This window comes from Trachypithecus francoisi, unplaced genomic scaffold, assembly GCF_009764315.1.
Source record: "Trachypithecus francoisi isolate TF-2019V2 unplaced genomic scaffold, Tfra_2.0 Lachesis_group11, whole genome shotgun sequence".
NCBI lineage: Eukaryota > Metazoa > Chordata > Mammalia > Primates > Cercopithecidae > Trachypithecus > Trachypithecus francoisi.
In genome coordinates, this window is record NW_022681456.1 from 7,798,268 (window position 1) to 7,821,491 (window position 23,224).

General features: G+C 44.3%; 1 protein-coding gene across 3 annotated transcripts in view; it reads right to left on the reverse strand.

Annotated features, from left to right (window-relative positions):
• LOC117089191 (transmembrane protein 132B) overlaps positions 1-23,224 on the reverse strand; it is a 548,815-nt gene that overhangs the window by 338,308 nt on the left and 187,283 nt on the right. For all 3 annotated transcript variants that reach the window (XR_004439500.1, XM_033220123.1, XM_033220122.1), the window contains one exon: positions 6,545-7,436. Coding sequence is in view for 2 of the 3 variants with exons in the window: in XM_033220123.1 (XP_033076014.1) it covers positions 6,545-7,436 (892 nt within the window). In the remaining variant the exon portion in view is untranslated. The remainder of the gene's footprint in view (positions 1-6,544; positions 7,437-23,224) is intronic.

Sequence of the window (23,224 nt, forward strand, 5' to 3'; positions counted from 1 at the left end):
ATCAGGACAGGGCAAGGGGCCCAGTGGGGCGGGGGGTGCAGAATTAAGTAGGAAGCTGAGGGTGAGTTATTGAAGTCAGTGGGGAGGCCCTGGTTGGGAGCATGCCTAAAGGCCAAAAAGGGGGTGTGCCAGCATGGCTGTTGCTGAGGGAGGGAGAGGAAAAGTCATGGGAGATAACAGGTCCAGACCACGCAGGACCTTGTAGGCAACATGGCGGCCTGAGCCTTTAACCCAGAACAGACTACAGGGGCAAAAATGGAGTGAGGGAGACCTCAAGGGGACTCCTGTAGATGTCCAGCCCAGAGGGGATGCTGGCTTAGACCTGGGTCACAGCAGTGGAGGTAGATAGAGTCTATATATTTCAGAGGAAGAACTCCAGAAACTGCTGATGACTCAGCTATGGAGTGTCAGAGAATAGGGAGAATCAATCGTGGTTACTGGGTGTTTGGCCTGAACACTCAGAAGGAAGGTGGCTTCCAAGTTAAAAGAAGAGTCTGACCTGACCACAAAGGTGACACTTCATAGTCACTTAAAGCATAAACTGTCCCCACTTAACAGATGGGGAAACTGTGGCACAGAGAAGTTAAGTAATTTTCCCAAAGTCACACAGCTGGAATGTGGCAGAGTCAGGATTCAAACCCAGACAGTCTGGCTTCAGAGTTCACATTCGTAACTACTGGGCTCCACTGTCTAAGAGGCTGAAAGGTTAGCCCAGGAGGCTCTCTGTGTGAGCTGAGAAAACCCTATTTTAATAAATCAGAGATAAAGCTTCCCAGGATCTCTCAGCCCCAGAGATACTATATTTGGAGAGGGCAGAATTTCATAATATTTCACACTTTCCTGGAAATGTAGCAAAGACCTGCCACAACTCCAGCCTAGCAATTCCCTGCCACCAGCCCCCAGCCCCTCCAAATCCCACTTTGTGAGCCTTTGCTGAAAGGTTTTTCAAGGCACGGGTGAGATGTACATGCTAATGCTGCACAGGATCTATCTTGGTATTAGAGAATCACCGAGTTAATTTTTGTTCAAACGGGCCCCTCTACATTGTGCAGTCTGAAACAGCAACATGGCACATGGAATGCTACACATCTGTTTCTTTTCCATGTGTCTCCAGCTCTGAAATTAGATCTCAGCAAATCTTGCGCACATTCACGCTTTGATCTGGGTCCTCATCTGAGCCAGAATGAAATGTGTCACATTTCATTCATAAGAGACATGATTAAAACAGACAATCAGTTATGTTGGGAGATAACACATTTCCTGAGGCCTAAGAAAAGTATCTTATTTTGAGAGACTGAATATATGAATGGACAATGGCCAGAAAGCATATAACAATAAAACTCTGACCTTCCAGCTTGCAGCAGCCAGGAAGTCAAACCACAACCTCTGCAGCAATCAGCCTAGAATAGTCAGAACCTGGTCAAAGACTCCCACCTCTTCTCTTTTCTACCTCTGCTTCCAACTCAGGGCCAACCAGAGAAAGCCAAATGTGCTCCCAAGCCCATCACACAAAATGTCTGCTTCTAGCTATCCCGCCTCTAGCTCCTCCAGGCCAAAACCTCCAACCCAAGCACACCTGAAGCTTTCTCATTCCTCTGCCTGCCTTTGAGTTTCTGCCAGTGCAAGTGCTGGTGGCCAAACCCCACTGACACAGCAAGCTCTGAGTCAATATTCCTCTGTTTGTTCTCATTTGGATAGTCTTCATTTATTTCCACAATCTCAATGCATTTTTCTCTGGCCATCAAATAAAGCCTAATAAGTAATCTAAATGCTGACCCAGAGAGCTTTAACAGTGAATAAAGATCAGTCCCCATCCACACAAGCAGAAGAGCCCAGAAGAGTGGTTTAAAGTGGGGGCTCTCAACTCACACATGCAGGCCTGTACCCCAATTCCACCACTTCCCCAATGCATGACCTCAGACAGGTAACTGCTCAGCTCTCAGAGTCGCAGCTTCCATATCCATAACATGGACGTGACTAGTACTTACCTTGTATGCTGGCTGTGATAACACAGTGAGGGAATGTATAGAAAGGGTAAATGTAGAACCTGGGACAAGTACACATGATAACTTAAAAGTATGAGTTAACAGTATCAATGAACACATATTAATTATAGCCTAAAAGAGTACTGGAGTGCCTACAGTGTGTCAGGCACTCTTGTAAGCGCTTTACATGAACTAACTAATTCACTCCATAATGCCAGCAATAATGGAGGGTGGTTTCACTCCCCGTGATGCACCCACTGGTCACTTCTGACTCCCACAAACACGCACAATGAATTGGCAATGCCTGCCCTTATAGCTGAAAATCTAAACTCCCTTTTTAGCACTGCATCCTTTTTTATCCCAGTACTGAAGCAGGGTTACAAAATTCAAATACCCTCAGGAGCCAGATGGGTGACATATGTGAGTGAAATGGGCCAGGTGTGAGACAAAAGGGAGTGGTAGGGACTGGGGTGAATTAGACAATTTATGATGCATCTAAAGGCGGTGAACTACAACCAGCTAGCTCTAAGTTGCTAAATCTTCAAAATTTTCAAAGAAAATGGTATATAAAACCTCCCAATTGTTAGAGGTTGGCAACTCTCTTAAACATTTTAAAGAATGCCAGGTGGGCTAAATAAGGCACACCTCTGTGGGCTGAATTTGGCTACTGCCACCAGTTTTACAAACTGTTGAGTAGATGTTTTTCCTTTAAGTAAGTACCAAGGCCTCACAACTAAAGTTTAAACAAAGATCTGGGAATTTGGGAACATCCTTTGGCTGAACCGCCTCCTCTGGTCCTCTCCCTCTCCTGTCGCTTTAACTCCAAAGGCCAAGAATCTAAAATCTTAGTGGGTTCCCTAAAGGAAGAGGCTGCTGGAGGGCTGCAGACTTACAATCCAAATTCCAAAGGCCCTAGGGATGCTATTTCCAGAAGGCTGACAGTTCATTGCTTGATTTTTCAAGACCAAGTCAGAATTAAAGTCCCTTTCAGCTCTAAAATTAACTTCTTGGGGAAGAAAGAAAAATACTTAAGGGGTTTCTACCTACCAAGAAGATAATACTCTGAGGCTTTCTACAGTCTGGATGTTGAGTCCTCTTCTAGTCTCATTCCTAAATGAATCTCTTCTTCCCTAAATTAACCCTCAGCTCTGGCCTGACTGGGCCACACACAGCTGGGGGTGTGGCTGGTGCCCCTCCTTGTCTGTTAGAGGCAGTGAGCTGTGGGGATGAAGGTCACAAGCTCTAGGGTCAGATTACAGGGGTTCACACCAACCACTCCCTACCTGTGTGACCCTGGACACACTACTTAACTTCTCTGTGCCTCAAAAAAATGGGAATAATAATAGTACTTGCCTCTTTCAGTTGTTTGTGACAGAGTTTAATGAGTTAATTCATGTAATGGACCTACCACACGGGCTGAATCATTCTAAGTCTCAATGAATGTTAGCTAATGCTGTGTATGCCACTGCCTGGCCTGAAATGCCTTTTCCAACCAGACTCCGAGGCTTTGCTGACCACCAGACCATCTGCCCTCCTTTTCTTCCAACTTCCCATCCAAAATATTATCTCTACATCAGGAGTAGCAAATAAGTTTAGTCTTATGTGCCAACCCCCCACAGCAGTGATAGGGGCTGCCTGAAGGGGTGGGCTCAGTGTCCTCCATGACAGAGGGAGTGCCGAAGTGCTGCAGTTGATTGGTAATGTCTGCCATGGTAGAGGGGAGTGCTGAAGTGCTGCAGTTGATTGGTAATGTCTGCCATGGTAGAGGAAGTGCTGAGAGGCAGGGGCAGTGAAGCCATCCCTTGGCCATTCTTGGTCTACAGCAAACATATGGCACTGCCTTATATTAAAAGAATCTCTATGGGGTTGGATTTCAGACTTCTCTAGTTTCTATGAGAGCCAATAACTGGTTTTAGACCACCCCACCCCTTCCAGTGGAGTGACTAGCACAGGGCTCAGTCCACACCAAGTTTTGAATCAGTAACAGCCAAAGGCTAAATCAAGAGGCTCCAAATAGAATCCTGGCTTCTTCCAGGCTACAAAACCCACTTGGGATCTCCCAGAGCCTTGGAATCCTGTTGGTGGGCATCTGAATAAGCACAACTCCAAAAGGGCATGATCATCCTCAGTCAGGATTGGAAGGAGCATGCTGGACTCACAATGAACTCCCCACTTCTCCTTCTTTGTATCTGTAAAGCAAGGTTCGCTTATGTTGGAATTTATACACCCAGTTCCTGAATGAAAGGGCAATAACCACAGGCTAACATTCACTGAGGACTCACAATTTGCCAGGCATTGTTTTAAGAACTTTATTAAATTATTTAATCTTTACCACCACCCCAGGAGATAGATTTCATCACTATCCCTATCATACCAATGGGGAAACTAAGGTCCAGAGACGTTAAGTGACTCGCCCAAGGGCACACAGCTGGTATATGGCAAAGCCACCACTGTCTCCTACTGATACCCATTTTTGTGAGCAAAATTAGGAAAAGACAGGCTTGTCCCCCCAGCACACAGAAGTCCCCTACTTTTAGTGATCCTAAAACCAAATCTTCATCATATAGATAGAGGCTGCTGACTCATTTTAACAAAGAATTATTTACTGTAGAGAAAGAAATTGTCTTAGAAAGCTCTTTCGTATATTTAGAAGTTGGAATTCATTTACAAGGTTTCCACTGATATGTAGCATTCTAGGATTCTGCCTGACACATCAAACAGGACAGGGATAGGTCAGACTACCATGTGAGAGCCTCAAAAGTCTTCCTGAAGAAGAAACACTTGAACCTCACAGTCTAGAATGCAGAGTTCTAGAACAGTTGTATTTAATCCCGGTTTCACAACAGATTTATTTGGGGAACCTTCAGAAAATATAGATGCCAGCAGGATCCTTGTTTTGTTCTGTCAGTAGGGGGTGCTAGAGGGAGACTAGCAGGTGGAAGGTGGGAGAAGGAATTTTCTCCTCTTTCCATTGACTTCCTATTTGCTTCTTGTTCTGATGAGTGGCACCCAGCCTTGCTGCTTCATGACAGCAGGTGCAATTCACTTCCATAAGAGCACATGAATCCAGTTTGCAGTATTTCCAACTATTGAAGAACCAGTTTTATAACTCCTAGCCCTGGTGACACCAGCACAAGCTGTGCCCTCTTCTCATGGGGTTTTAGTTTCTGCTCTACAGGGTGCCTGCTCCAAGTTTCAAGTTTTTGAAACTTTTAACTTCCCTTATTCTCCCAGCCGAAGGGATGATAGCCACTTTCTGCAGCTGCCTCTTCCCTAGTACCTCAGTAATGCCTTCTTGACTTTTCCATTATCTAGTTAACATTTCTTTGTACCTAGCTAATGGTTCTTTATATTAAATTCTTGCTTTTAATATACTTATGTTGTCTCCGTCTCTTGGCTGGCCTTTGTTTCCCCCAATTTTGAACTGTTTCTTTCTCTGCCCCCAAATTCCACTCATCCTTCAAGATCTAGCTCAAAATGAAAAATTCTCTGCCCACTGCAACACACACAACTCTCATCTGTGAATTCCTATAGACTTTACGGTCTCTACTACTCAAGCTTCAACATGATCATATATTGCAGGGGTTGGCAAACCATGACCCCTGGGCTAAATTCAACCTTCTGTTTTTGTAACTAAAGTTTTACTGGAACCCAGCCACACCCATTCATGTATGGCTGCTTGCATGCTGCAACAACAGAGTTGAGTCATCACCAGAGAGACGACATGGCCCATGATGTCTATTTACCATTTGGCCCTTTCCAGAAGTTTTCTGACCCCTGGTCTATTGTCTTGTGTGGGTCTCTAGTTCATGTTTTGAATGTCTCACTACACTGGATACTGAGAACTGCAGAACTCTCGGCACAGGACAACTCCATCCAAACCTCCGCGCGAAGAAACTTGATCAAACTCTAATATGGCTTCTAGTGGCGTAAGGCTAGCTCCCTAGGATCACTTTTGCACCTCTTATAAAACCTGCTTAAGAAAGCTCAGCATGGCCAGGGAAATTTCATGTTTGTTCCCGCCAATGCACACCTGATGATAGGCCCCGACCTCCCCTTCCTACAGTATTTTTGAGAAAGGGTTTACAACTGTAAATATCTGTCTCTTGCAACTAAGAAGCATCTCTCCCAAGCACCTGAGAGCCATTCTTCTGAAACAGAATCATCAGGAAGGACAGGACTTCTGTCTCCCAGCCTCTGTGGGAAGATAAAATCCTAACTTTGATAACTGCCAGCCAGCAGATGCAGCTGGACTCGCTGCACTCACACTGCCCAACCCTTTGTACTATGTCACTTCTCTGGCTCTGTGGAGACTCCACTCTTCCCCATCCCTCATTCTTCCTTTAAAACACACGAATCACCTCTGCACAAATTGTAATGAAGCTCAGCTCTTTTACCTACTGTCCGTAGTTACTGAATAAAATCTGTTTCACCACTTTAATGACCAGCTGTATTTATTTTTGATGTCAGCAAATGATTGACACCCATTTTATTAATTGACAATTCATTGATTACTAAGAGTTGGCTTCTGTTCCATCCCACCTGGCAAAGCCTCTTACCTAAGAGTGAACTGGTCTGCCACAGAGCTACTGGTCAGAGAGACCAAAAAGGTGGCCGTGTCCCCTTCTCGGACTAGATTCAGAGGTACCGAGATGACCACATTCTCGTCCAAGCTCACCAGGGACCACTTCAGATCATCTTGGGTTGGGTAGACCACCACACTCCCAATCCTCTCTCGGGCTGGAAACACTTGCTGGGGGCTCTCCAGGCCTGAGTGGATATTGTTCTCCCACTTGCCTTCCTCCTCCAGGGGACACTGGCCAGCTTTGTCGGCTGGGTAGAGCGTGAAGAAGAGCTCCATCGCGGTGCCCCCAAGCAGGGCTGGGATCTCCTCCTCTGGCTCCAGGTCCAGGCCTGAGCTGAACCACTCAGGCAGCAGCTCCAGCTCAGCCACACACAGCCCTGGGGCCCCTTGCAGCCGACAGCTGGCCGCCACTTCCCTGGCCTCGGGGAAAGCAAACATCTTGACACAGGGTAGATCTTCCGTAAGGTCGCTGTCATCCCAGCCCATGCCAGTGACATAAAACAAGGTCTGCACTTTGGGTCTGTTGGAGTAGATGGAGCTGTCGAGGATGTGGGATTTCAATTTCCAGTTGAAGGGAAACTTGTCCATGTTTCCAAAGGCTGTAGATGTCAACAGGAGCTCCTGGGGGATTATCTTCTCCACTGAAAATGGGCCATAGCTGGCATTGATAACAGGGGGTGTCCTGGCTCGGTAGATGAAGAATGGCTCCACCCGGGCCTGAAGACTGGAGTTCCTTGTGAGGTCTTGGTTGGCTTCTTTAAGGAAAAACGACTCCTCTGCATTGGAGATGTGCAAGCTCGTGGGGAGGTAAGCAGGGAGCGAGGAAAACTTCTGCAGGCTATCCACAATCCCCCGACTCTCAGCCACTGCACAAGAAAGGAAAGCAAAAGAATAAAACTGTGTTCTGAGATGTAATGAAATAAATGCAATGCAGTCTCCACCCACCTTCCCAACAAACCACCCACTGGCCACTGTTTCTCCCCCAGGTCTCATCACAGTGAAAGCCCTGTAATTACATAAAGTATGGTCTTCAGAATCTTCCCAAAAATACAGCACAGAGTGGGAAGGAACCCCATTTACCACCAATCCAATAGTCCTGGGGCTGAACAGTTATCTCTCTAAAGGGAAAACATTGCTTCTGCTGTTTGTGCAAAATCACAAACTCAAAAGATCACAGTCATCGTTGTTCATCTACCCCACACACAAAGTTTGCGTATCTACCAAGTTTACCAATCAGGCATTGTACCATTGTATGTGACATGTTAGTAGCTTATTACTTTGATACTCATGCTGCTCTCTATCACTTCTATAAGTGACATCTACGTGGACATGATGATATCGCTATAACTCTTATTGAAAAGAGAGTGAAGCTACCACTCAGAGTTCCTGCTTCTAGAAAACTCTCCTTCCGAAATACCAACGAGAATGCACAAAGGTTACAGGGACGTTCACCACAGCATCATTTAGAATTGCAAACAAACAAACTTAAGAGCATATGTGCTGAGCCTGATGGCTGGATTTGAATCCTGGCTTTGCCACTTCCTAACTGAGCAACCTTGACCAAGCTACTTAGCCTCTCTGTGCCACAAATGTCCTCACATAAAGTAGGACATAAACATGAATTCTACCTTACTGGGTTGCCGCAAGGATTAATGAGTTAATAAGTACAAAGCACAACCAGATGTGGTGGCTCACACCTGTAATCCCAGCACGCTGGGAAGCCAAGATGGCTGGGTCGCTAGACTCCAAGAGTTCAAAACCAGCCTAAGCAAAACAGTGAGACCCTGTCTCTACAAAAAAAAAAAACCACACACACACACACACAAATTATTCAGGCATGGTGGCACGTGCCTGTAGTCCCAACTACTTGGGAGGCTGAGGCAGGAGGATCTTGAACCCAAGAGGTGGAGATTACAGTGAGCTGGGATTGCACCACTTTACTCCAACCTGGGCAACAGAGCAAAATCCTGTCTCAAGAAAAAACAAAATAAAATAAAATAAAGCACTTAGAACAATGCTGGCACACAGATATGTGCTATCAATATTCACCCACAATTATTATTTTAATCCATATTCAATAGGTTGATCAACAGGAAACTAAACATTTTACAGTGGAATAATATGAAACTATTTTTAAAAATCAGGTAGAGCTATATAAACATACTTGAAAAGATGGCCACAATATGACATTAAGGTTAAAAAAATCAAATTAAGTGTAAAAAAAAATCAAATGTGTCACATGTGGTCCTATTTGGTAAAGTTTTAAAATTCTACCTATGTATATGTAAATGTATATATTTATGTTTGTGTGTCTATAGAACCCAAAGGAGAAAGTTTTTGCTTTCTACCATTTACATTTCTACTTTCTTTTAATTTGTTACAACCGCATATTATTTTGTTAATTAAAACACACAACACATATACATAAACATGTACACATGAGTACATACGTGTATGTGTGTGTCTTGGCATGTTTCCTTCAAATGGGAAAACACAGACAGCAAAGACCCAACAAGCTTTTTCAAAGTGAAGACAGCCCCCCAGGAACCAGGGTCAGCAAATCAGGCCAAGGAACAGACAGAGATGTTTTTTTTCTTTTGCCCTGAAATGAACCTCCACCACTGGAGTCCGGTTTTCCAACCAATGCAAGAAGAAATGGAATCCGACCATGGTGCTTAAAATGCAGCATCCTAGAGGATGAAACAGCAGAGAAATCCCACCCCATTCACTCTGGCTCCTGGTGACATGTTTTTCTGCAGCTATCAAAAATTCTGCAAAATATGCCTTCTATTGATTTGAACACTTTTTGGCCTGTTTGGGGCTGTCCTTGGCGAGCTTTCCTTTTCTAGAGGGTGACAAAATTGTAATTAGGAGATTGTGAAAAAGATACAGCCCACGTAGGGGCCGATGTCTCCTTTTTCTAAGAAGGCATTCAGCAAGCAAGTTCTCCTCAAGTGTCATCAACATGGCCAGTCCCTTGTTACGTTCATAACTCCAGCAGGGTAATTACTTATTCATTCCTCCAATTACTTATCTAAATATACTTATTATTCACTTATTATCTTTCCAGCATTGTGACACATAAAAATATTACAGGGACAATGTAGTCATGATTTCTGCCCCCAAGGAACTAGCGACTATGTTCAGCCAATCGGAAGCTCTGGAGGACACTGCTAACATTCAGAAAGCAATTTGGAAATTGGACATTAAGATCCTTAAAAACGCCCATCCCAGGAATTCACCTAGGAATCTGTTCCAAGGAAATAATCAAGAGATCAGGAAGGAGATTAATGTGCAAGTATGCTTATCGCAAGCATGATTTATAACAGCAACACACTGGAAGCAGCCCAAAAACTCGCCATTAGGGAAATGAAAAAGTGATTAAAGCCACACTATGTGTGAGACATTAAACTGTCATCAAAACCATGATGTCAACAAATCTTTAGTGTCATAACACTTACAATATGTTAATTGAAAACGACCTCAAAAATTCCTTTAAATTATCTCAAATCTATTTAAACACACAATATAGTCCCTTCCATAGTATAGACCTAGGTTTGCTCCAGAATGATGTCCATACAGGCTTGGCAGGATTTGGATCAAAAGATAGAGGAGGGAGAAATGATTTTGAAGAATTAGCCTCATCTAAAGGAAAGTTTTAGCTGCTGCCGCCACCAAGGGGCAATCTGTATTTTGACAATGTCAAGCAATGCAGAAGCATCTCTCCAGATGAAATTCAAATTAGTTCTTTTTGTCATTGGTTTATTTCCCCTCTCCAAACCAGGAAGTTAAATTCAGGTGAATTTGCTCATGAATTACTTGGCAACAGGAACACCGTCAGCAGGGAACATCTGCCTTGTGCAGCATGACAATGTCTTTCAGCTGGGCCAAGCAGGCACACCAGACTTGGAAGTGAGTGGCTTGAATTTCACTTCTTGTAAAATTTAGGGGAAATCCAAGCTAAGGCTTAAATTCTGACTTATTTACAAATATGGAAAAGGAAATTAAAATAAATGCAAACTTTAATTTGCTCTGTTTTCACTGTAGATTGGTTTATTGTTTTCTTTATCTTTTATGACGGTATTTTACACCTCTCAAAAATTGATTTACAAGAAATGTAAAGCTGCACCTTCTCTTCTTTATTGTAGCCAAAGCCTCCATTTTATCTGAAATAGCAGTGTAAGGTTTACACTCCTGTCCCACCATAACTCAAGCAAAATGCAATACAAATTTTATCTGAAACTGTATATGGAAAGCCATAAACGTCAGCTACTAGAGCCTTATTCTATCCTCAAACCAGATTGCAACAAAATATAATATCTGAATTTAGGAGCATTTTATGAAGCCACGGGACTGTGTCCTGAGAAATACACTGAAAAGCTAACACTCTTCCCTTTAATCCCAAAATGTCACATAGTAACACCATTCTTTTTCCCATTGGCAGGTAGACCACATGGCCCACGTTCTGAATGTGAAATGAGGCCCTATTCAGTCTGCTGATTTCCTAGAGAGCTATTTACCACTGGACAGAACGAGGTGGGCCCGGAGAGCAGGAAATGAGGAAGGAGCAATGAGGCCCAGCTGAAAAGAACTTCTCATCTCTGCCCTCCTTATGAACCAAGAAGAGAGTCAAGTCCAGGTTCAGAGAGAACACAAGGTGCACCAGACAGATGCTCTGTGGCTAAAGGATGCTCCGACTCAAAACACCAATGGCAGATGGCTCCAAGGAGGCCCTAAAGAGAGCCTCAGCAGGAAGAGAGGGGAGGAGATTAATAATATTACTCCTAGAATGAAGCAATTCACAGGGTGCTGGGAATCATGGTGTTTGGACGAACGGAGGCAAGACGGCGCACTTCCGGGTTCTTCATCACCAACTTTTCCCGTGCGCACGAAAATGCAGCCGGCACCTGGGAAGGTGCAGATCAACCGGGCATGCGCCAGGTGACGTCAATCTGAAGAGACCAAGATTTACCTGGCAGCACCTAGGGAACGCCCCCCGACACACCCGTGCCCAGGCCTATTGCCCTCCCACTCCCAGAAAAGCCGCTCCCAGCGAGCGCGCCGGGCGAACTTCCTCAGCCTCCACTCCTGTTGGGACTGCATCAGGAACTTCATCCCAGAGCTCCACCGGGCGACTCCCTTGGCCTCCTTTGCTGGAGACCGACGGACCTCACCCTCCACACCTTCTTCCCTGAAGCTACGTGACCAAAAAATAAATTTGCAGTTTTGCTCCTAGCCTTGCCTACTCGCTGGTTCTTTAGTACTTGCTCTGGTGGTCTTAGAAAAACAAATCACATGGCAGGGACCCTGTGACCCAAATTGAGTGAGTGGATGTCACTGCTGTGCTCAGCACACAAAAAATATTCCTGGACATGGACCTTAGTCAGCACTGGTGGGACATGAATGCCTGAATCCCAAGACAGTAAAATGTGAACCTGCTACAACAAGGGACACACTCAGAAGTCAGTCCCTTTCACTGCTAGTGCCAGTCATGTCTGGGCGCTAACTTACCAGTCTTGTGGCTACTGGTGACTGACTTAGAGTATAGGCCCACGACATTTCTGAGGCTGAGTCTCCTCTAATTCACACAAAAAACTCAGGCATAGAGAGCCAGGCGTGGAAAGCTCTTTCCGGTGGGCCAGGTGGCCAGGTCACCAGGTCACCAGGTCTTTGAAAAACACCAGGAAGAGAAACTCTGTACTGGTCTGTCGAAGTGTGGCCCTAACAGCCGATAATTCACTACCACCTGGGTACCACAGGAATACCCACAACCCTTACTGATTTCACGGTGGTGAAGGCCAGGAGCTAGGAGGAGGCCTTTGTCAGTATTAATATTAGTTCAGGTTGGTGCAGTAAATATCATCTCTGGCAGCGGCGGAATAGACTAGAAAATCTTCCATGCTCTCTTCCATCCGCAGTTCTCCCATCTGTTTCCACAGCTCCACTTGGTGCTGTTTTCACATCATTCTCCTTGCCCTTACTTGCACTTGTTGGGGAAGCTCATCACCCACATGTGAGCAGAGAAGACTCCTTCTGGTCTGGATTTCTTAGCCCAGAGAGACCTTCTCTGAGCTGACCAGCAACTTCAGCCATCCCACTCACGCCAATGTAGCTCCCTGCATTGTATTATAACAATGCAGGGAACTACATTTCCCAAGCTCCCTTGCTGTCTGCTTCTGCATGTGTTCAGCCAATCGGAAGCTCTGGTAGAAGACTGGAGGGTAGGAAGAGGGTTGAGAACCCAGGGTATTTCACACTGTGTCTCTTCCCTGCAGCACTCACTGGCAGAAACTGCATCTCCTCTCTGGTTCTAACCCCCTATAAAACCCCCACCATGGTCCCAGCTCTCTGTAGCAGGTTCTAATGCCTAATCCAGCAGCTTCTGGATTCTCATAACCTAACCTCTTCCCCTTTTCCCTCTAGCCCAAAAGATGACAACAGCTTCCTGCTCCCGCTGTTCTTAATTTCTAAGTAACTTTACCAGCCCCATATGGTACTTTATCATCCCCAATTTGATTTCTCAGATTTTCCAGGACCTGAGTAACTAATTCCCTTCATTAAATTCCCTCTGTAGAAATAACTAGAGTGATTTCTGTTTTCCTGACTAAAGCGTGACTATCCAGTCACTCATCATTCCGTCCTGTTATATTCCCTCAAAGCAACTATCACCATCTGAAATTAGACTTTGTATTTTTCCTTGTTCGCTTGTTTACTATCCATTCTTTCTACTAAAATTCAGACACCATGAGAGAGGGGGCTTTGATGTCCAGTTTACTGCACAATCTCCAGTACCTAGCAGGAGAAATTAAACAGATATTTGCTGAATGAATGTCCATCAATTAAGACTGCCTTGGTTTAACGCTTGAGAGAATCAATCTCTCTGTGTTCCTTCTGAGTTTCTCTCTGGCTTCTTCCCAGGGTTGTTAATAGATACTGTTTTTATTAACACAGCATTTGCCCATCACACTATCACTCCATTCATTACGTCCTAAAATATCACACCACAGTCAGCTGGTCACTAAGCTGGCAGCTATGTTTGCCAACCAAAGAGCTGCAATTCTCAGTAGAAGGAGAAAATATCACTTAAAGGGAGATACACACCATTTACAGGCCAACACACCTAGGCATATTTGCCAGTCATGCCAGTTGATTATCACAGCAGTTGTAAAATAAGTTGTGTTAGATCCTTTTTAAAAAATTATGAAACTGAGGCACAGAGAAGCAATTTGAACATGGTTAGAATTCAAACCGGCTCTGTCCAATTCCAAAGGCATTCCACTTTCTCATATTACCTGAGGGCCTACCTGGCCTGGCAGTTCTACAGTGAGGCCAAGGAGTTAACCATTTGGAGGTCACCTGAAGGAGCTGAAGCTTAATGCTCACAAGGCCAGGTTCATGGACACAATCCCTGTACACCCAGTTTCTGTACACCAGAGGTTTTCATTGCTCCATGGTCACAGGTGATTGTATCTCCCATCCCAGATACCTGTTACCAGCCTGGATTCTCAGGTAGAGCAGGAAAATAGGTACAGCTGACCCAGAGCATCTCAACCCAGCTGCTAGCAAAACAGCCAGTGATCCCCACCTTTCAGACAGTAATAAAGATGGAAAAACATTACTACCTATAATACATATCCTTACATATCCCAGAGCCTCAGGAGGAACAGCCTATGCAACAATTTGGGCCAAATGCTCTTGGATTAAGGTGGTCATTCATTAATAACAGCTGTGGTGGGGTGATACTATAAATTCCCAGTTTTCTTCTACTCCCAGCTGTACCCCTGTATTGTACCCTGGAGAACAGACCCTTCCACACCTCAGCATTTGAAACACGATTCATTCACTATAGAACCAAAAATGAAAGGTGGCAAATACTTGACTACTGAATTCCAAAGCCACCAGTATAAAAGCAAGATGCAAGAAGTCAGGTGAATCTCCACTTTTCCCAACTACATAAAACACATCATGGCCTGAGAAAGAAGAAGAGACACTACAGACAGGCAAGCATGAGGCCACCAGTGCCAGCCAGTCATCAGGCAGGAGGCATCAGGCAGGACTGACGCTTGCCTTTTGTCCCAAGATTCTTCCCAACCCTCAAGCTGGGCAGCCCTGCTTGGCCAACCTGGGGCTCACAGGAACAGGAAGCAGATATGAAGCAGAGAGGAAGCAGATGAAAGGCAAGTAGGAAGCCAGCAGGAGCAAACAGGAAGCAGACAGGGAGAGACAGGAAGTAGAGACACAGGAATCAGACACAGAACAAAAGGAAGAAACAGGTAGGTGCCCGCTCCCAGCCCCAGCCTTGCAGTCGCCTCTATCTCCCCTTATTGGCAGGACCTACGAAGGAACAGCTGAACAAGGGTGGGTGTGCAGAGAACCACCCCCAGAATTACACACTGGAGAATAGAAGAGCAAGTTTAAAACTTAAGAGCCTATAATGTAATAACTGGCACATCCCATTAACAGAGGAGGAAACTGAGGCACGGGATGAGGGGAATTAAATTACACAGTAAATGATGGTGGCAGAACAGGAATCCTGGAAAACTGGCTCTATGATGTGTACTGCTAACCATCCCTGTACAGCCTCACATTAAAGAAGTTTAAGGAAGGGAGAATTCTTATTCCCAGAATTTCAGGATGATCCATAATTCCTTCCTGGTCCAGAAGGATACATGAAGATCCTAGAGAGGTGTATAAGGTAAAAACCTAAAAAGTGGGAATCTTAGATAAAAAGCCAGAATCCAGAGTGGCTTGTCTCTATCAGAGTCTACAGAATGGCTGTAGGTATCATGAAAAACACCTAGATATTATAGTCTGCAGAACTGCCAACAAAATAGAGAATACAGGCATAACATCAGGCCTGAGGGAGGAAAAGAAGGAACTGAGTTTGGACACATCTGAGTGAAGTTAAAGGGAGATAGCTGACAATACGGGATCATGGGATTCCAGGGAAGTGGACCCCTAATTTATCTCCTCACAAAAGTAAGCTCCTTTTACAAAAAATGCTACATCATCAACTACTCTGTATTCTCTGAGACAAGGATTCTCAACCCTGGCTGCATGGTGAATACATATATTATACTTAGGCCCTGCCCGCTCAGAATGTCTTTAGATGGTCTCAAGTGGGACCCAGTATTTTTCTATGTTCACTAAATGATTCAAACAAACAGCAGTAGAAAAAAGTTCATGGACACTGCTGAGTACACAATAGGTACTTTGTATATAGTCATAAAAATGACTAGTCAGGGCAAGGAGAGCCGCCCGGGAGGGGAAGTCTTGGATCATGTGCCAGCAAGTCCATAGAAGGTTAGAGGCAACTTTATAAATTACAACAACAAAATGATAAAAATACTTTAAAATAAGGGCAAAGGGAAAATAAGAATAGAATCATCATTATCATCATCATCATCATTTATATGTACTAAGCATTTTGCAGGTATTAAAATCATTATCATCAAGTCATTGTTTACTTAATCCTTGTAATAGATCAAACATTATTCTAAGCATTTTATAGGTATTAACTATTTTAATTTTGATAATCTTTTGACTATGAGGATTTAGTTTTTACCCCCACTCATAGATGAGAAAACTGAGGCACAGGGCATTTACATGACTTGCCTAAGATCATATAGCTAGTAAGTGGTGGAAGTGGAATTTGACCCAGGCAGTTCAGCTCCAGGCAGAGTTCTCACTATTAGCCACTATGTTCTGCTGCCAGAGGAAAGTTCAAGCAAGCAAAATCTACATTGTAAGAGTGTAATCAGTGACTAAAGGAAACTGCAAATGTGGCTGTGAATTGCCCACAGCTCTCAAAGCACAAGATTAGGTCACTATTTGGACACTGTCCATAAAATGAAAGGAAGAAGCAAAGCTTTTCCTGGCTCTAAGAGAAGTTCCTCTGGTGAGTGCTCCCAACTGGCCCCTGCAGGGTACCACATCATTCCCACACTACACTGTGAGCTTATGAGAATGCCTCCCACATTACATGGGCTCCATGTAAGATGGGCCTATAACAACTATGGACAATGAAGCAAAAGCAGTTTTCCGGAGGGCCCAGCGGTGTGTGTCAAGACCACTGACAGCTTTTGGATAGTCTAGCTTAACAGAAAAAGAAAATCCAGAATGTGATTCTAGAAAACCCGACGTTGTACACTCTCCTCCTGAATGTGCTTTCTTCCCAAACTAGGGAAGGCTTTTAGAAAGAGTCAAGTGGCAGAGCACTTGAGATTATGTTCTGGGGCTACAAATATTTTAGAGAAACAGTTGAAGGCAAATGTGCACAATTTGAAACATAACAAAGAATACCAACCTTTTATTTCCTAATTTCCTCCACTGTGTTATGCTGAGAACGTCCTCCTCCATATCCCAGGATCAAATAGACACCACCTAGACTTTTGCTTGGTTTCTGTGCATGGGTATGCAGAGATGGGTGCGTCTCTACATTTTTACACTTAATTCTTGAAGCTACTTGAAATCTCTACTGGTGTATAATGTGAAGTGAGAATCTGATAAAGTTGAAAATTAGCATGCACTGAATTCAGCCAGTAGAAAGATTTTATTTGACTTCGCAGTTTGGGTTTATTTTAATTGAATTTGAATGCTTTGTGTCAGGGTGCACACACATTTTTCACTATTCTCCAATTCACTAACACCCACTTACACCTACTCTTTTCATTCATTTCTGGTATGTGCCTCAGCCTTGATCTTAGAAATTGCTTTCCCAAATAGCTAGCCACTTTCTCCAAACTGTGTTTATATAAAGTGTCTCTCTGCCAATGATTTCTAATGCTTGCTGATTATTTGTTAAGACCTGATACATGCTCAAGTCTACTTGTCATCTATTTATTTAACTTCTTCGCTGTGTGACTACACTTATACCAATACAATGTAGCTGAAATTAGTGTGGATTTACAACACAGTTTATTATGTAGGAGTGTTAGGGACTGAATTGTACCTCCTCCCAAATTCATATGTTCAAGTGCTAACCCCTGGCACCTCAGGATGTGACTGTATTTTGGGACAGGGTCTTTCAAGAGGCAATACAGCTAAAATAAGGCCACTGGGGGGGACAAATATTTTGATCCCATGCTGTAGCTAGCTCCTCTGTCTTCTCACATTGTGTCCTCAGCGTGTAACTGTGCTCCTCCTGGTTGCACAGTGGCTGCCCTATCTCCATCCCTCTCAGGATGCAGCACCAACACCCACACTTGGATGCCTGACATTTCTCTGGAGGGTTAATTGTCCTTAGAGAGCAGTTGCCTTTTTGAAGAGCTACCGGGGAGAAGTACCAAGCATTCTGCCTTTTACTGAGGATGGGGGCATTGGAAGGAGGTCTGCCTGGAGTGGGTGTCTCATCCTCAGAATTTAGTTACTCGTCTTGCTTGCAGCCCTTTTCATGCCTGTCCTTGCTCTATTTGCCAACATGGGGCCAAGAGCCCCCAATACAATAGGGCTGGCATCCTCATAAGAAGAAGACATTAGAACACAGACACACACAGGGAAGACCATGTGGTGGCATAGGAGGCAGGCAGCCATCTACAAGCCAAGAGAGGCCTCAGAAGAAACCAAACCTGCTGGCACCTTGGTCTTGGACTTCCAGCCTCCAGAATTGTAAGAAAATAAATTTCTGCTGTTTAAGTGGCCCAATATGTGGTACTTTGTTATGGCAGCCCTAGCAAACACGTACAGAGGGATTACTGTTCTTTATCAAAATTCTATTAGCTAGACTTCCCTGCTTTCCATCTTCCACGTTAACTTTAGAATCACATGGTCAAGTTGCCCATGCCAAAACTCAAATGGACTGTCAGCTGGAGGTGAGGATCTGCACAATGAGAGTGTGGATGCCTTTCAACTTCCTCCCATATTTTTCTATGTATTTTCAAGTTTTCTAGAATGAACATGTGCTGCTTATTCAATCTAAGAGAAATATTGACATTCTTCCTTCAAAAAGAAAGATATGGAATTTAATTTTAAGTAGCAGACTGAGCACACTCATTCCCTCCATCTCCACAGAAACCCAAATGAAATAAAAGCATAAAAGCACAAAAAGGAAAAAACCTATTATCAAGAGAAATGGAGGAAGGATATCTGCAAATAAAATACTTCAACAAATTTAAGAAAGAGAATAAGTGGATAAAAGTGTATTGACGGGCAGGACAGCAGAGGAAACCTTAGACTAGAACATTCTACATGTGCTGCCAAGGATCAAGAGGCTACTCTGCCCACTGGAGCCCAGAGGGGCTCCTGGCTACCTGCTGGCACATACAGTGAGGACACCTGTGAAACTGGAGCTGGAAAAAGGAGAGTAACTAGATTCTGTAGATGGGACACCTCCTCCAGGCAGACCTCCTTCCAAAGCCCCCATCCTCAGTAAAAAGCAGAATGCTTCGTACTTTTCCCCAGTAGCTCTTCAAAAAGGCAACTCCTCTCTAAGGACACTGAGTTAACCCTTCAGAGAAACGTCAGGCGTCCAAGTGTGGGTGTTGGTGCTGCGTCCTGAGAGGGATGGAGATAGGGCAGCCACTGTGCAACCAGGAGGAGCACAGTTACACGCTGAGGACACGATGCGAGAAGACAAAGAGCTGGTCACAGCATGGGATCAAAGAAAACATAAGATCAAATCCTACTCGCCTAAGCCACTGTGGCCAGGGTTTCTGTTACTTGCAGCCAAACACAATCCTAAATGATAAGAAAAGAGAAGTACACGGCAGAGTGCCTGGCCCAAAGTAAGCAGGAAATTGATGTGTGTGGAAAGAATAAATGAATAAATGGAATGAAGTTGATACTTTTAATGCAAATAAGTAAAAACAATTAAAATGTGAAAAAGGGAAGAAGGTATGTAAATTGGCTAAATCCTCATCTTTTAGAGAGAGAGCACTGCTGTCTACATTTATTAACTCAAGAAGTCAAGGTAGATGAATAATTATAGAAGTAATCACCAGAAGAACTAAAACCAGAAATGGCTAGATGTGGCAGACTCTGGGGAAGGAAATCAAGGATATAGAGGAATGGAAGACTATGGCCTTTCTTTCAAAGTTATTCTGTACCATTTTAATTTCACCATCTGCATGCATGACTTTGAGGATAAGAAGCCTTTGTGTGTATGAGCCCAAACCTAGCCAAACAGGGGAAGATAGCATAGAACAGAATACTGGAAATCTGAGTATAGGGATAAGTGGAGGACGCCCTTATTCTAGACAATAAGACATTATTGGGCCTGTGGGTGAGATGGCCACCTGTCAAGGGGGGAAAATCAAAAACTTCCTCGTCGACCGTATTGCATATAGCTGCTCAGGCAGGGACTTTCCCAGTATCTCCTGTATCCACATATGGCCACGAGACTTGTTCTTGAAATAGGAGCAGGAGAGTCACCTATCACATTAAAGCCAAAATAGGCAGCTTTTACCTTCCACCAGTGAAAAGCAGGAAACTCTGAAGCCCTAGGACATGACAAAGCCATGAGCTGGAAGGAGCCCAGGCCCTGGAATCTCCACGCAAGGAAGGCTGCCTGCCAAATGTGAACACCCACACAAGATGTGAGCAAGAAGCAATCTTTTATTGTGTTAAGCCACTCCTAGGAGTGTATTTATTATAGCAGCTAGGGATAACCAACTAAACCAACATGGTATAGGCTTACGATTTGGACAGCAGTGGCCCCATCCCTACTAAAAAGTGAAAACAAATTGCATAGCACTTCTTTAATGTAAACTGTGTTTTTGTGAGCAAGGAGGAGATAAAGACACTCAGAGAAACAAAAGTGAAGAGCTGTTCAGCCAACATGAGAGATTTCCATGTCGTGCCAGATGCAGGGGGAGCGTTATTACATGGATTACATAGATTGCTTAGTGACACTAATTTTGACCTCCTATAGGCACCATCAGCTGTTAAACAGTAGGAAATTTTGATGACCTTGTTCTAATTTCCATTTATATTTATTCTAAATTGGACACCTTGGAGATTGTTTAAATAAGAGAGGAAAATTCACTGAGTAATCTTGACGGTTCTGCCACTGTCTGATTGGGAAGCAGCTGAGGCTTACAAGAGGCACAGAGACACCTGGGCTGGAGACCCGGGTCTGCCATCAGTTCAGTTTATGTACCAAGGCAAGTCACTTCATCCTCCTGAGATTCAATTTCCCTCTGTGTCAAACGGGGTGTCACCTGCTGCCAGGTGCATCAGGGACACATGAGGTAACCCAGTGGTGTGACTTGTTATTGTGCAACTGCACATATAGGAATGTCACAGGTGGTGCCTCTGTGGACTTCTCACTAATTCAGACTTGCTTTTCTTTCACCTGTTCATTACTGAAATCGAAAATGATTCTTTCATTTCCCAGAAGGAAATGAAAGAATGCAAACCATGCACATCTAAACAAAATTGGAATTGAAGGTCAGTCATAGCTGGGATAGGCTGGCTTCAGGTCTGGCTGGATTCAGCAGTGAAGCAATGTCACCGCTGTGCATCTTCACAAATGTCCTTTGAGGGAATGGATAAAGAAGCCTTGGTACCTGTGTTGGGTGGAACACTACTCGGCAGTAAAGAGGAGCAAATGATGGATACACAGCATCATGGATAAGTCCCAAATACATTATGCTGAGTGAAAGAAGGCTACCTCAGAAAGCCACATGCTGTCCAAGTGCACTTACGTAACACCAAATCAAACCAGAGGGATGAAGAACACATCGGTGACTGCCAGACAGAAGGGACTGGAAAGAGTTTGACTATAAAAATTTTAATCAAGGGAATTGGAAGAGGGGTTGATGGAGCTCTTCTGTGTCCTGACCGTGCTGATGCTTACACAACTCTAGGCATTTGCCAAAAATTTACAGCACTCTATACCAAAAAGAGTGAAATGCACTGAAAATAATTTTTTTCCTTTGAAGGGGAGTTTTGCTCTGTCGCCCAGGCTGGAGTGCAGTGCCGCGATCTCGGCTCACTGCAACCTCCCCCTCCCAGATTCAAGCGATTCTCCTTCCTCAGCCTCCCAAGCAGCTGGGATCACAGGCATCTGCCACCACACCTGGCTAATGTTTGTATTTTTAGTAGAGATGGGGTTTCGCCATGTTAGCCAGGCTGGTCTTGAACTTCTGATCTCAAGTGATCCGCTCACCTCAGCCTCCCAAAGTGCTGGGATTACAGGCGTGAGCCACCGTGCCTGGCCAAAAATAAATTTTAAAGTAATTTTTTAAGATGCATTTTCACCCATCATCCTGCTCTGTCTTCTACGAAGCTGACTTTATTCTCCATGTCACAGTGAGATCAGCATTTTCAAGCTTCACATTCTCCTTCTAAAATCCAATGAGAACTAGTGGAAGTCTATTTTTCAAAATTACAGGGGCAAACCCTCAGTACATCTCATTGCACTGATGAGGCCTATGGTGGGGCATTTGCCCATCCCTGAACAAATCACTGTGGCCAGGGGGATGCCTGTTCTCATTGGTTCAGCCAGGGTCATGTGCCCCTCCCCAGGAGCCCAGAAGGAGAATCAGCTTTAGCTGAAATAGGAGAGGTGGGGGTGGTTCCGCAAAGAACCATCATGGGGTCATTTCAACAAAAAGAACAAGGGAATTCTAGGTAGGAAACAACACAAAAATCTCTCTTTTTCAAATAAAACAATTTACACCAAGTCAGTACTGATTTCTTCCTGCCAGCACTACTCTCAACACTGTAGGTGTTGAAAAAGAAAAGTCAGGACTATGCCTGAGGTCAGAAACCAGACATTTGAGCAATTACCCTGCAGAAACGTGTTACCTTTGCAATTTGACATACTGTGTTCAAAACACAAGTTGGAGATTCTGAACCCAGGGCCTAAAATAAACCAACATTCGCTGAAGGGCTAATCTGTTTATTTAAGGATCCCAAGTCTTCAGAAGTGATCTCAGCCGGCAGGGACAAAACAGAAGTAGACTCAGGGCCGGCTTCATGTCACGCAAACTGTGCATTCTAGGGCCACACGCTCAGAAGGAACCATGCTCTGCTTAATGCTGTGCTGCCATGCTCTTCACCTCTGAAATTCTTAAGACTTGCATCTTTGAACTTGTGCTTTGTAAGTGAAGTCTAATGAGACGGTCGCGTGTGGCACAAAAGCAGAGGAGAAATGTGCAATATGCTTGTCTGCTGTTTGCTCCTTGCTGCACTATTTACATATAGCATTCACAGTGCCCCATAAGCATCATGGTCCCAGTGGATCCATTATGCGTGGAGCTCAGCAAGACTCAAAGCGAGTATAGGTAAGCGTGTTGCATCCGTGACAGCTAAACAGGGGCACTGACAGCTCCGAGAAACTAGGCTGCCCATTCAAACCAGAACTTGCTCCAAAGGCAGAAAAAAGGCAAAGACGTTCTACAGAACACAACAAACCAAGGAACCCTGTCAGGTCCTTTGTTACTCCTGTTACTTCCTGTATGCGTCAGCCACTTAAACGCTGAAAAGGATGACACAGAAGGAACAGCAAAGATCAGACAACCCCTAGCTCCTCTCTTTTCAGTCCTTCCTCACCCACCAGGAGGCGAAGGGAGAGGTCTGGTTGAAGGAGTATCAAGAGGTGAGATGAGAAAGTGCTGAGGTAGTTGTGTGCAGCGTTTCCACTGTCCTGGTAGCAATGATATACCCATGCACGCATGAGCTATGAAATATGGATTGTGTAACTGACGATTCT